Source organism: Scyliorhinus canicula, chromosome 2 (assembly GCF_902713615.1).
Source record: "Scyliorhinus canicula chromosome 2, sScyCan1.1, whole genome shotgun sequence".
Taxonomy (NCBI): domain Eukaryota; kingdom Metazoa; phylum Chordata; class Chondrichthyes; order Carcharhiniformes; family Scyliorhinidae; genus Scyliorhinus; species Scyliorhinus canicula.
In genome coordinates, this window is record NC_052147.1 from 92,730,305 (window position 1) to 92,743,279 (window position 12,975).

Here is a 12,975-nt window from a genome sequence, read left to right on the forward strand (position 1 = left end):
GTCGTCTTTGTCGACAGGAATAGTGCCGGAAAACTGAAGAATAGCAAATGTTATCCCCTTGTTCAAGAAGAGGAGTAGAGACAACCCTGGTAATTATAGACCTGTGAGCCTTACTTCGGTTGTGGGTAAAATGTTGGAAAAGGTAATAAGAGATAATCATCTTGAAAAGAACAAGTTGATTAGCGATAGTCAACACGGTTTTGTGAAGGGTAGGTCATGCCTCACAAACCTTATTGAGTTTTTTGAGAAGGTGACCAAACAAGTAGATGAGGGTAAAGCGGTTGATGTGGTGTATATGGATTTCAGTAAGGCGTTTAGAACATAGAACAGTACAGCACAGAAAAGGCCCTTCGGCCCTCGATGTTGTGCCGAGCAATGATCACCCCACTCAAGCCAACGTATTCACCCTATACCAGTAACCCAACAACCAACCCCCCCCCCCCCACCCAATTAACCTTATTTTTAGGACACTAAGGGCAATTTAGTATGGCCAATCCACCTAACCCGCACATCTTTGGACTGTGGGAGGAAACCGGAGCACCCGGAGGAAACCCACGCACACACGGGGAGGACGTGCAGACTCCGCACAGACAGTGACCCAGCCGGGAATCGAACCTGGGACCCTGGGGCTGTGAAGCATTTATGCTAACCACAAGGCTACCGTGCTGCGTTTGATAAGGTTCCCCACGGTAGGCTATTGCAGAAAATAAGGAAGTATGGGATTGAAGGTGATTTAGTGGTTTGGATCAGTAATTGGCTAGCTGAAAGACGACAGAGGGTGGTGGTTGATGGCAAATGTTCATCCTGGAGTTCAGTTACTAGTGGTGTACCGCAAGGATCTGTTTTGGGGCCACTGCTGTTTGTCATTTTTATAAATGACCTGGAAGAGGGTGTTGTAGAAGGATGGGTTAGTAAATTTGCAGATGACACGAAGGTCGGTGGAGTTGTGGATAGTGCTGAAGGATGTTATAGGATGCAGAGGGACATAGATAAGCTGCAGAGCTGGGCTGAGAGGTGGCAGATGGAGTTTAATGCGGAAAAGTGTGAGGTGGTTCACTTTGGAAGGAGTAACAGGAATGCAGAGTACTGGGCTAATGACAAGATTCTTGGTAGTGTAGATGAACAGAGAGATCTCGGCATCCACGTACATAAATCCCTGAAAGCTGCCACCCAGGTTAATAGGGCTGTTAAGAAGGCATATGGTGTGCTAGCCTTTATCAGTAGGGGGATTGAGTTTCGGAGCCACAAGGTCATGCTGCAGCTATACATAACTCTGGTGCGGCCGCTCCTGGAGTACTGAGTGCAGTGCTGGTCACCACATTATAGGAAGGATGTGGAAGCTTTGGAAAGGGTTCAGAGGAGATTCACTAGGATGTTGCCTGGTATGGAGGGAAGGTCTTACGAGGAAAGGCTCAGGGACTTGAGGTTGTTTGCGTTAGAGAGGAGAAGGCTGAGAGGTGACTTAATAGAGACATATAAGATAGTCAGAGGGTTAGATAGGGTGGACAGTGAGAGTCTTTTTCCTCAGATGGTGACGACCAACACGAGGGGACATAGCTTTAAATTGAGGGGTGGTAGATATAGGACAGATGTCAGAGGCAGTTTCTTTACTCAGAGAGTAGTAGGGGTGTGGAACGCCCTGCCTGCAACATTAGTAGACTCGCCAACTTTAAGGGCATTTAAGTGGTCACTAGATAGACATATGGATGAAAATGGAATGGTGTAGGTCAGATAGGCCTCAGATGGTTTCACAGGTCGGCGCAACATCAAGGGCTGAAGGGCCCGTACTGCGCTGTAATGTTCTATGTTCTATGAAGGCGGTGTTAAGGGGTGCTGATCTCGATCAGGGCTCATAGTGAGAAGGTTGACAGGGCAGAGGCGGACAGACTGGTAAAGGAGATATTACAGATCGATAGGAGGTATGCGGAGACCCCAGAGGGAGTGGCGGAGGCTGCAGGTGGAGTTTAGCTTTCTGGCCACAGGGAGGGCGGTGGAGCAGCTGAGAAAGGCGAGGGGGGGCGATTTATGAAGATGGGGAGAAGGCCAGTAGAATGCTTACACAGCAGCTTAGGAAGACAGAGGCAGCTTGGGGGATAGGAAAAGTAAAGGACGGCGAGGGGAATCTGGTTGGAGATTCAGCAGAGGTGAATAAGGCGTTTATAGAGATTTGTACAGCAGGCTGTACAGGTCGGAACCCCCTACAGGGGCCAGAGGGGATGAGGCGCTTCTTGGAGGGGCTGAATTTCCCAACGGTGAACGGAGAGCAGGTAGAGGGCTGAGGGCTCCAATTGGGCTGGAAGAGATAGTGGAGGGCTTGAAAGCCATGCAGGCAGGTAAGGCCCCAGGTCCGGACGGGTACCCAGTGGAGTTCTATAAAAGTTCTTGGGGATACTGGGGTCAGTGTTGTTGAGGATGTTCAATGAGGCAAGGGAAAGAGGGATGCTGACTCCGACGATGTCACAGGCAATGATTTTGCTGATTCTTAAGCGGGACAAGAACCCGGAGCTGTGTTGGTCCTACAGGCTGATCTCCCTGCTGAATGTGGATGCCAAGTTGCTGGCCAAAATCTTGTCCTCCAGGATTGAGGATTGTGTTCCGGACGTTACTGGGGAAGACCAGACTGGGTTTGTTAAGGGTAGGCAGTTGGTGGACAATGTAAGAAGGCTATTAAATGTGATCATGATGCCCCGGAAGGTAGGGAGGTTGGGGTAGTGATCACAATGGATTCAGAAAAGGCTCTTGATCGGGTAGAATGAGACTGTGGGAAGTACTGGGACGGTTCGTATTTGGGCGGGGCTTTATTGACTGGGTCAGGTTATTATGTCAGGCTCCTGTGGCAAGTGTCCGGACGAACAGGATAACTGACTATTTTAGACTGCACCGGGGGACAAGACTGGATTCCCCCTTTCACCACTGTTGTTTGCACTGGCTGCAGAGCCTTTGGCAATCGCTCTGAGAGCTTCAAGGGGCTGGAGGGGAGTGGTTCGGGGGCGCGTGCGCGTGGGGGGGGGGGAGAGAGAGCACAGGAGATGGGACACGCTCCCGTTGTCACTGGCCGGAAGGGTACAAACGGTGAAAATGACGGTCCTCCCGAGGTTCCTATTTGTATTTCAATATTTCCCCATTTTTATTCCGCAGTCCTTTCTTGTGCGCGCCAACAGGGTGATCACAGGCATCGTCTGGGCGGGCAAGACACCGCGGGTAAGGAAAGTAATGCTCGAGCGGAGGCGGGGAGAGGGCAGGCTGGCGCTGCCAAATTTTCGCAATTGTTACTGGGCGGCTAACATAGCCATGATCAGGAAGTGGGTGGTGGGGGAGGGATTGGCGTGGGTGCGTATGGAGGCTTGTAAGGGCACCAGTCTGGGGCGTTGGTAACTGCGCATCTGCCGTTCCCGCCGGCACGACACTCCACCAGGTGGTGGCGGCCCTGAGAGTTTGGGGCCAGCGGAAGCGGCATGTGGGAGCATCGGTCTGGGCCCCAATTTGTGATAACCACCGGTTTGCCCCGGGGAGTATGGATGGGGGGGGGGGGGGTTCTAGGTGTGGCGGAGAGCGGGGATTGAGAAGATGGGGGATGTGTTCATAGAGGGGAGCTTTCCGAGTATGAGGGCGCTGGAGGAAAAGTTTGGGCTAGCGAGGGGAAACAAATTCAGATGCTTGCAGGTGCGGGACTGCCTTCATAAACGGGTTGCAACGCTCCTATCGCTGAGGGGGATTCAGGACAGGGTAATTTCCAGAGGGTGGGTAGGGGACAGGAGCGTCTCGGACATCTATAAGGAGTTTATACGAGACACAGACCGAGGAGCTGAAGCGTTATTGGGAGGAGGAGCTGGGAGGTGAGATAGAGAACGGTTTATGGGCAGACGTGTTGAGTAGAGTCAACACGTCTGCAACATGTGCCAGGCTCAGCCTGATACAATTTAAGGTTGTGCACCGGGCTCACATGACAGTGGCCCAGATGAGCAGATTCTTTGGGGTGGAGGACAGGTGCACAAAATGCGCGGGAGGACCAGCGAACCATGTCCACATGCTTTGGACATATCCAAAGCTTCAGGGATTTTGGCAGGCGTTTGCGGACATCATGTCCACGGTTTTAAAAACAAGGGTGGCGTTGGGTCCAGAGGTGGCGATTTTCGGGGTGTCGGAAGATCTGGGTATCCAGGAGGAGAAAGAGGCAGATGTTCTGGCCTTTGTTTCCCTGGTAGCCCGGAGACGGATACTATTGGCATGGAGGGACTCAAAGCCCCCGAAGTTGGAGATCTGGCTGTAGTTTAGGTTAGAGCAGGGGGTCAATAAAGGTGGGACCTGTATGAAAGGTAAACTGTTTTTGCACTATGTTTATGGTTTCATGTACCTGGTCTATTTTATTCTTCTTTCTATACCAAAAATACCTCAATAAAATGTTTATTAAAAAAAAAACTGTCCCCCACCCAGACAGTATTCGGAGGAGAACTATCGTACTTTCTTGATTTCTAATTACTCCTGTTTAATTTTAAACCTTCCAACGATGAGGCCACAGAAGTGCCTGAATTACAGGTGTGGGGAGCTGAATTAATGCAATTTGAATAGTGAAATTGATGAGTCAGTGATCTTCACTCCACTGATGGATAGTTGGCAATGCCCAGGAGAGCAATGTCCTCAGCTTGCAGCTGTTTAAAAGTAGCTTCTAACCACACTCCTTATTCTTCACAGTGGATGGGACTTTTCAAAGAAGCATATTAAGTGTACTTAGTGCAACTCTTCACTTTGATTCTTCTACTCACTCCACAATTCAAATGCATTTGGATCAAAGTTCAGTCACATGCATTGAGAGCTTTGACATTTTGTTAATACTTACTTCACAATTCCATATCCAAGACTGACTATGATGACCAGAACACGAGCCAGGGAACGCTTCAGTGCAGAAAGTAATTCAGCAAAAATCACTGCTCCTTGCACTGGGTAAAAGACAAATTAATAAACAGCGATAGTTATACAGGTTGAAATATCTCAATGACGGCAGCAAGATATCTTACTGCAGCACTCAACTTACTACACAATCCAAAAGAAAGGCAGGTTTTGATTTGCAATTTTACATGCACTGCAATAGTTGCCAAAACCCAGAGCCAAGGGCAGCAGTGCTCCACAACAAAAGACCTGTATCCAATATTCTTGACTTACCAGTCTCATTGATGCCAAGGTCAGGGACTTCCCTGATAAATAGAGAATGAAAATAAAGGATCAGGGTTGTGGGGTGCGCAGTCAGCCACCCACACTACAGCTAATTATAGGGTACTCACAGCATTTCAGCTGCTCATCCTCTATAGTGGGTACAAGACACAGCGTGGGGTAAATTTAATTCCTGCTGGGTGTACTGTTTTCCTACTAGACAAGGCAAGTTACTACCATCACTAAGATTTATTTCTTGGGGATCGTTTTGCAGGATTGAAGGAGCTGGGAGCGAAGTGTGGGCTGGAGCAGGGGGAAATATATCGATACATGCAGATTCAAGAATTTGCCAGAAAGGAGATACAGGGCTTCCCAGTAGAGCCACCTTCCACATTGCTGGAAGAGGTGTTGACGACAGAGGGACTGGAGAAGGGGGTAGTATCAGCAGTTTACGGGGCTATTTTGGAGGAGGAGAAGGTGCTGCTAGAAGGGATCAAGGCAAAGTGGGAGGAAGAGCTGGGAGAGGGTATTGAGGGGGGGTTCTGGTGTGTTGTGCTCCGGAGGTGAACACCTCCATCTCGTGTGCGAGGTTGGGGCTGATACAGCTGAAGGTGGTGTATAGAGCGCATCTTAGAAGGGTGAGGATGAGCCGGCTCTTTGAGGGGGTAGAAGATGCGTGTGAATGTTGGGGGGGGGGGGGGCGCAAACCATGTTCATATGTTTTGGTCCTGTCCAAAGCTGGAGGATTACTGGAAGGAGGTGTTTAGGGTAATCCCTAAAATGGTGAACGTGAAACCGGACCCGGGCCCTCGGGAGGCCATATTCGGGGTGTCGGACCAACCGGGGTTCGAAACGGACGCAGAGGCAGATGTTGCAGCCTTCGCTTCGGTGATCGCCCGAAAGCAGATCCTGTTAGGGTGGAGATCAACCTCTCCACCCTGTGCCCTGGCGTGGCGAGGGGACCTACTGGAATTCTTGACACTTGAAAGGTCAAATTTGAACTGAGGGGAAGGATGGAGGGGTTCTACAATTCATGGGCGTTATTTATTATGCACTTTCGCGAATTGGATCACATTGAACATTAGGGAGGTTGGGGGCTAGGGAGAGAGGAACTGTATGTGTTAATGGTGATTATGGGTGATTCTGGATTCCTTTTTGTCATTTGTTTATGTTAACATGCGGGCTAATGTCTGGAGTTTTGGTGGGAGGATGGGATCGTGTTATTGACATTACATTGGTTAATGATTATTGTTTATTGTTGGGTGTAAATTTGGGAGAAAATTTGAAAAAGAGGGAGAATAAAAAGTATTTTTAAAAAAGTTACTACAATCAACATCATGAGTGGTTAACCATTGGCCAGAAACTGAACTGGACTAGCCATATAAATACTGTGGCTACAAGAGCAGATCAGAGGCTGAGAATCCTGCGGCGAGTATCTCACCTCCTAACTCCCCAAAACCTGTTGAAGACACAAGTCAGGAGTGAGATGGAATACTCCCCACTTGCCTGGATGAAAGCAGCTCAAACAACACTTAAGAAACTCAACACCATCCAGGACAAAGCAGCCCGCTTGTTTGGTACCCCTTCCACAAACATTCAATCCCTCCACAACTGACACACGGTAGCAGCAGTGTGTACCATTTACAAGATGCAATGCAGGAACTCACCAAGGCTTCAGAGGCAGCACCTTCTAAACACATGACCACTGTAAGCTAGAAGGACAAGGGCAGCAAATACATGGGAACATTATCACCTCTAAGTTCCCCTCCAAGTCACTAACCATCCTGATTTGGAAATATATCGCCGCTCCTTCACTGCCGCTTGGTCAAAATCCTGCAACTCCCTCCCTAATAGCACAGTGGGTTTACCTACACCACATTCTCTGCAGAGGTTCTAGAAGGCAACTTCCCACCACCCTCTCAAGGGCAATTAGAGACAGGAAACAAATGCTAGTCTACCAGCAAAGCCCACACCCCTTAAAAAATATTATTTTTAATGATTCTTCAACGAAAGTACGGTTGACACATTTTAAATAACCTTTTTTCGTAGAGTGAGAGATCATGTGTTGTACAGAAGAAGCTTTCACATGAACTCAAATTCTTGGTTATGAATTGTTATAATGACAAAGATGAATGGTGTCAGTACAAGAACACATTTTCAGAGGTTTGCATGCAGAACACTTCAAAACTATGCTAACAGTCCTTTCAACTGTGGGACCTGGATTTAAACCTAGCACAAAATGATGGAGGATGTAACTCTGATCATAGAAGAGTGAGTTTGAGCCTTTCCACTCTGTCCATTGTACAAAACTACTCATGATTCCATACTAGCCAGCATAACTGTTGTGAGGAATGGAATATGACAGTACGCAGTACCAAGTGCACTTGAGCTTTTAGCTCAAAACATAGTGAGTGGTCAGAGTATTTGGAAATGCACTCGCTTCTCATACTGCACCTGACCTGGAAGTGTTTGCTGGTGCAGCAAAAAGGGAAGTTTGTGACTGAGGCTTTTCCATTTCCGTTGCAGATTTTTTCCAGTGGATCTGGAGCAGGTGGAGCAAACATTGCTATGGGACTCACTCCATTGCAGTCTCCTTCAATGTCTCCTCAGCCTATTCCAGAACCAGCCCCATCAGGTCAGCATCCATCTGCATATATTAGACAAGTGGAGGGTTGACTGCATGCAAACAAGTGAAAAAAGCTTCTGCTGTTGTTCCCTGTCATAATGCTGACGCAAGGCTGTGTTTAGTTCAGGTAACCTGCAGTCAGTAGTCAACTGAAGTGGATAGGGACACTCCAAAAATCGTGTGCATCTCAGGCCGGTGCAAGTCAGGATACAGAGTAAAGTACCTTCTCTTGTGTTATAAGAATTAACCTCTTGCATCTTATTAGAGCAAATCGAACTAGTTGTCTCCCTACCCATGGTCAACTTCCATAGAAGATTCACCAACTAGGCTGAAAACTTTGTTTTATGAACAGGGTATGAACAATGTTTCCCACCTGATTCACCCTTATATCGAATGCTCTGGTACTCTGCATAAAAGACAGCTTTCTCCAACATTCCCAGAAAGATGACTGCTCCGATCCAGAACTGGATGCGCAGGAGGTCCCTCCAGTAGCAGGCAGACCAGACGAGCCATAGAGCTCCAAATAGCACATATGCAATGCACATCACCATGAAAAACTGGCAGGGGGAGAGAGAGCAACAGTAATTTACCATGAGTCTGTACCATCTATCAGTAACATATTATACAGCTGTAAATTCAATCTAGTGATAAATTTGGACAAAAATATTAACATCAAGTTTTAACTAACGTGGTTTTGAAATGCAGTAGTTGTAAAGACTTCACAGCTGGTTTGGTTCTCCCACTAACATTATCATTCAGTTCCTCTCAGACTTTGCACCAGTTACAAAGATCTCCCCTCTCTTTAAAAAAAACTCCATCCTTGCAAACTACTCCGCATCATGAACCTCACCTTCCTCTCCACACTCCTTGAATGTGCTATCACCTCCTAAATTTGAGCTCATCTTTCTCAGAACTTTTGTTTCAAACTTTCCAATCAGGTTTCTGTCCCATAATAATATCAAGATGAAAGAAAAAAGGAAGATTTTCATCTCATATAGCAACATTTACAACCACTGGAAGTCTCAAAGCATCTAACAGCAATTAAGTAGTCATTAAAATGTTGTCACGGTTATAATTTAGAAAACAAGGCAGCTAATTTGCGTTAGCAAGCTCCAACAAGCAGTCATATTAGAATGATTAGATATTTGTTTTTTCTGATGTTGATTGAGAGACAAATACTGGGATAACACCCCTACTCTCCCTTGAAATAGTACTTTAGGGCTGGTTTAGCCCAGTGAGCTAAATAGCTGGCTTGTAAAGCAGACCAAGGCCAGCAGTGCGGGTTCAATTCCCGTACCAGCCTCCCCGAACAGGCGCCAGAGTGTGGCGGCTAGGGGCTTTTCACAATAACTTCATTTGAAGCCTACTTGTGACAATAAGCGATTTTCATTTCATACTATGGGAAATTTTGCATTCACCTGAGAGGGCAGAAAGGACCTTGGTTTAAAGTCTCATCTAAAAATCTGACAATGCTACACACTCACATTTCGAGTGTCAGTCTTGATTTTTTTTTGCTCAAGTCTACAAGTGGGACATGAACCCACAATCGCGTGTTACAAGCTGACATCTTTGTTCCCTTTTCATAATGAGAAAGCTGTTGAAAGGAAGATGTGTGTGTGTGAATTTTAACCCGATTGTGTGGACAGTTTAAAAACCAGCAGCAAGCTTTTCGTGGGTGTGAACAAAGAAAGATGGTAGTTTATTCAAGCACTTGCTCACACACCCTCCCATCTCTCATGCACTCACATCTCTCTCACACACTCACCTCACACAGACAACTCTCTCAGGCCTCCACAGCCCTAGTCTCTCCCACCCCCTGGATGTGGCCGACCTTGCTCTGCCAGTGTTCAGCAGAACCGTGTTTGGGAAATTCATTCTCAGGGGGTTGAGATAATCACATTCTTTGTTTCAAAACACATTCAGTTCAGGAATGTCTTCTGAGGATCTCAAGAAATGCATAATCAACACCATTTGTACTTCTGAGACAGTTTTGAATTCACAGGGCAGTTCATCTATTCTCAGTTCCCCCTTTTCTCCATGGTTACATGTTGTGAATTGGGAACATGATCCAAAATTATGGTGTCGGTTTCCACACATATGCTGATAATACCCCAGCTCCATCTCAGTACCAGATATTTTGACCCCACTGCATCTAAATTGCCTGACTTCTTGTTCAACATCTAGTATTGGATGAGCAGAGATTTCCCCAAACTAAATATTGGGAAGACAGAAGCCATCGCCTCCCTGCAACTGTCTGAGGCTCAATCGGACTGTTTGCAACCTTGTTACTGTATTACCCGAGATGAGGTTGGGACCATCACTCAGACTAAATATTTTCACATCCATAAAACCGTCTGATTTCACGTACCTCCTTTAGTATCTCAGAATTTTTATGTTAATGGTTATATACAAATACAAGTGGTTGTTGTTAAGTATTGTGCCTTTAGTTTAAATTTATTTATGTTGCTATTGGTTCTAATTCATAAAAGGTTAACACAGGCAGGAACCTAGTCACTAATAGGAAACATACTCCACGATCCTTTAAGGGATATTTTGGCTGTTTGACATTGTGCAGGTCATGGCAGGCTCCCAACTGGGAATAATATGGAGGAAAAACACACATGTGCGTACCATGAACTTCCATGGATATTAAACTTTCACTGGATCAACTATGGAAAGAAACTCACAAATATTTAATGATATAACTTACCATCATTAGTGGCCAGTCTGCAGGTGAGATGTAATCATATTGTCCTTTCATTTCCACAATCACTGAAAGACATAAATGGCATTAAGCATGAATAACGCACACCAGTCCCTAAGAGAGACTCTCCTCCCCTGCTCATTTTTTTGCTATTTTGCAATAAATTTTCCAATCACTTATTTTGACTTCCAAAATCATTTTGAAGAATGACAAACCCTTGTACAGATAGGATGCACCATATTAACACAAGTGTGGATCATTCCAAGGTGGCTTTTACACAGCCACCTATCTTTCTCTCTCAGATGCTCATTTTCTTAGTTAACATTCAGCTTGATTCATGTGACAACTTTCAAGTAAATGAACAGTACTTACTTGTAAGTGACGGGTGATGTTGCTCTGCTGGCACAGCCTTCTTCTTTGAGTTAGCTTCCCTTTTACTTTTGTTTGTTACCTGGTCAGTTATTTTTGCCATGGGTTTGGTACCTTGATTGTTTTCTTCTTTGTTTGACTCCTTCTGTGTCACTTGGATTTTAATTATAAATAAATATGGTCCATCTTCCCAACTTGTGAACAAGCCAGGCCTCTGTTTACGGAAATAAAGGACATGCACAACGATGAGAAAGGAACCAAATTATCATGCTCTGCTTTAGGATGGAAAATAACCAAAAAAAGAAAGAGTTGAATTCCCTTTTAAGCAGCAATACCACATCAGGTTGTGGGCTGCATCCAACTAGTCTGTGTGACAATTGCAATTGCTGTCCAAAAAAAGTTGAATGACAAAAATCTTTTCTGACTCTGGTAACGGACAATCAAGATATGACTGCATAGGTTGCTCTTCGGTAATACTTGTAACATTTTATTCATAGGACAGTTGTCCAAGGATGCAGTTGCCAGCAGATCCCCCTTCCTCTCTCCCTTATGCCATCAGTTTTGCTTTCACTATTTCATTTTATCTTTACCAGGATTATTATACCATTAAATAAGACTATGTTGCTGAAAATTTTGTGCATTCCACAGAAGGATGAAACACTTGGGAGTTCTTGTTACATGCTCGTTTAGCTACTTTGGAGAGTAAAAATGGTACTATTACAAGTGGATCCAATAGGCCATTAACTGTGAGAAATTGATGGGCATCCAGCTTAATTGGCCCTTTATGCTGCTGAGGAATTATGGCGGGTTTCTCCGACCAGCCTCACCAGATTTCTGGTGTGGCACGGCGTCCAAATTCCCCGTTTCGCCGGCTGGTCAATAGGGTTTCCCATTGTGGGGCAGCCCCACACTGTCGGAAACCCCCAGGCTGCTGGCAAAATAGAGAATCGGCAGAGAATTCAGCCCCATATATTTGATCTTTTTGGCTTTCGGTTTAACTTTAATTCAATAGGAGACGACAGCTATGACCCAACAAACGTGGAAATCAATACCATTTGTAAAGCCTGTTAAAAGCACGACAAGTAAAACACAACGTGGGACCATTTAATCAACATTTTGTGACTAGGTCCTTTGATAAACAACCAAGTCAAATCATCAGCGAACCACGAAGAGGAAAGAACAGAATCAGTGAGACTGAAAGCTTGGAGACAGATGGTGAGAGGGAAAAAGACTGCAAGAAATATGAAAGTGATTCCACAGTACATTCACAGATTCAGCAGTAGCTCAAAACTGTTTTGTCCTTTGACTTTCAGCACTCACATTCAATTTTACAGTATTCTTAGAAGACAACAAACACAAATTGGAAGTGCCCCACATCAGCCACCACTAGCCTGGACATGATCAGGATTAATTCCTGGAGTTGCACGAGTTTTTCCAATGCCCAAGCACCAGGCCTGCCAGATGTATACCGATTTAACTCCTTGATCCCAATCTCAGGAGAAGAATATTACAGTGGATTGAATGTGGTTTAAAACACCTCATTTGTTTTGCCTTTGAGCTCCATACTTTAAGGATTTTTAGAGAATCCCAGGAAGAGTCAAGTGAGCTCAAGTGAGGCTTTAACAAAACTGGTAAAAGAAGAGATAAATTAGGAAATGGTACTTAATTGAAACACGTTTTCAAACTCAGGAGGGTGCAAGAAGTTCCACAGGCTTGAGGTCCTGGTGAGGAAATCAATAATTTTTGCCATTTTTGCTTGTGATTTTGAGAGTTAGCACCTGGTTGGAGGGGGGAAAAGAGAGCAGGCAAGATGGATGACCTCTGGTTGACTGGACTGGATTTGTTTATTGTGACGTGCACTGAGGTACAGTGAAAAGTATTTTTCTGCGAGCAGCTCAACAGAACAGATCATTAAGTACATGGGAAGAAAAGGGAATAAAAGAAAATACACAATAGGGCAACACAAGGTATACAATGTAACTACATAAGCACCGGCATCGGATGAAGCATACAGGGTGTAGTGTTAATGAGGTTAGTCCACAAGAGGGTCACTTAGGAGTCTGGTAACAGCGGGGAAGAAGCTGTTTTTGAGTCTGTTTCTGCGTGTTCTCAGACTTCTGTACCTCCT

The 12,975-nt window shown here is 45.5% G+C and overlaps 1 protein-coding gene across 2 annotated transcripts in view; it reads right to left on the reverse strand.

The window, feature by feature from the left end:
- Nucleotides 1-12,975, reverse strand: part of LOC119956176 (transmembrane protein 87A-like) — a 104,875-nt gene that overhangs the window by 52,870 nt on the left and 39,030 nt on the right. For both annotated transcript variants that reach the window (XM_038783116.1, XM_038783106.1), the window contains exons 7-10: nucleotides 10,851-11,061; nucleotides 10,485-10,546; nucleotides 8,148-8,331; nucleotides 4,838-4,937 (exon numbers count right to left, since the gene is read on the reverse strand). In XM_038783116.1, the coding sequence (XP_038639044.1) occupies nucleotides 4,838-4,937; nucleotides 8,148-8,331; nucleotides 10,485-10,546; nucleotides 10,851-11,061 (557 nt within the window). The remainder of the gene's footprint in view (nucleotides 1-4,837; nucleotides 4,938-8,147; nucleotides 8,332-10,484; nucleotides 10,547-10,850; nucleotides 11,062-12,975) is intronic.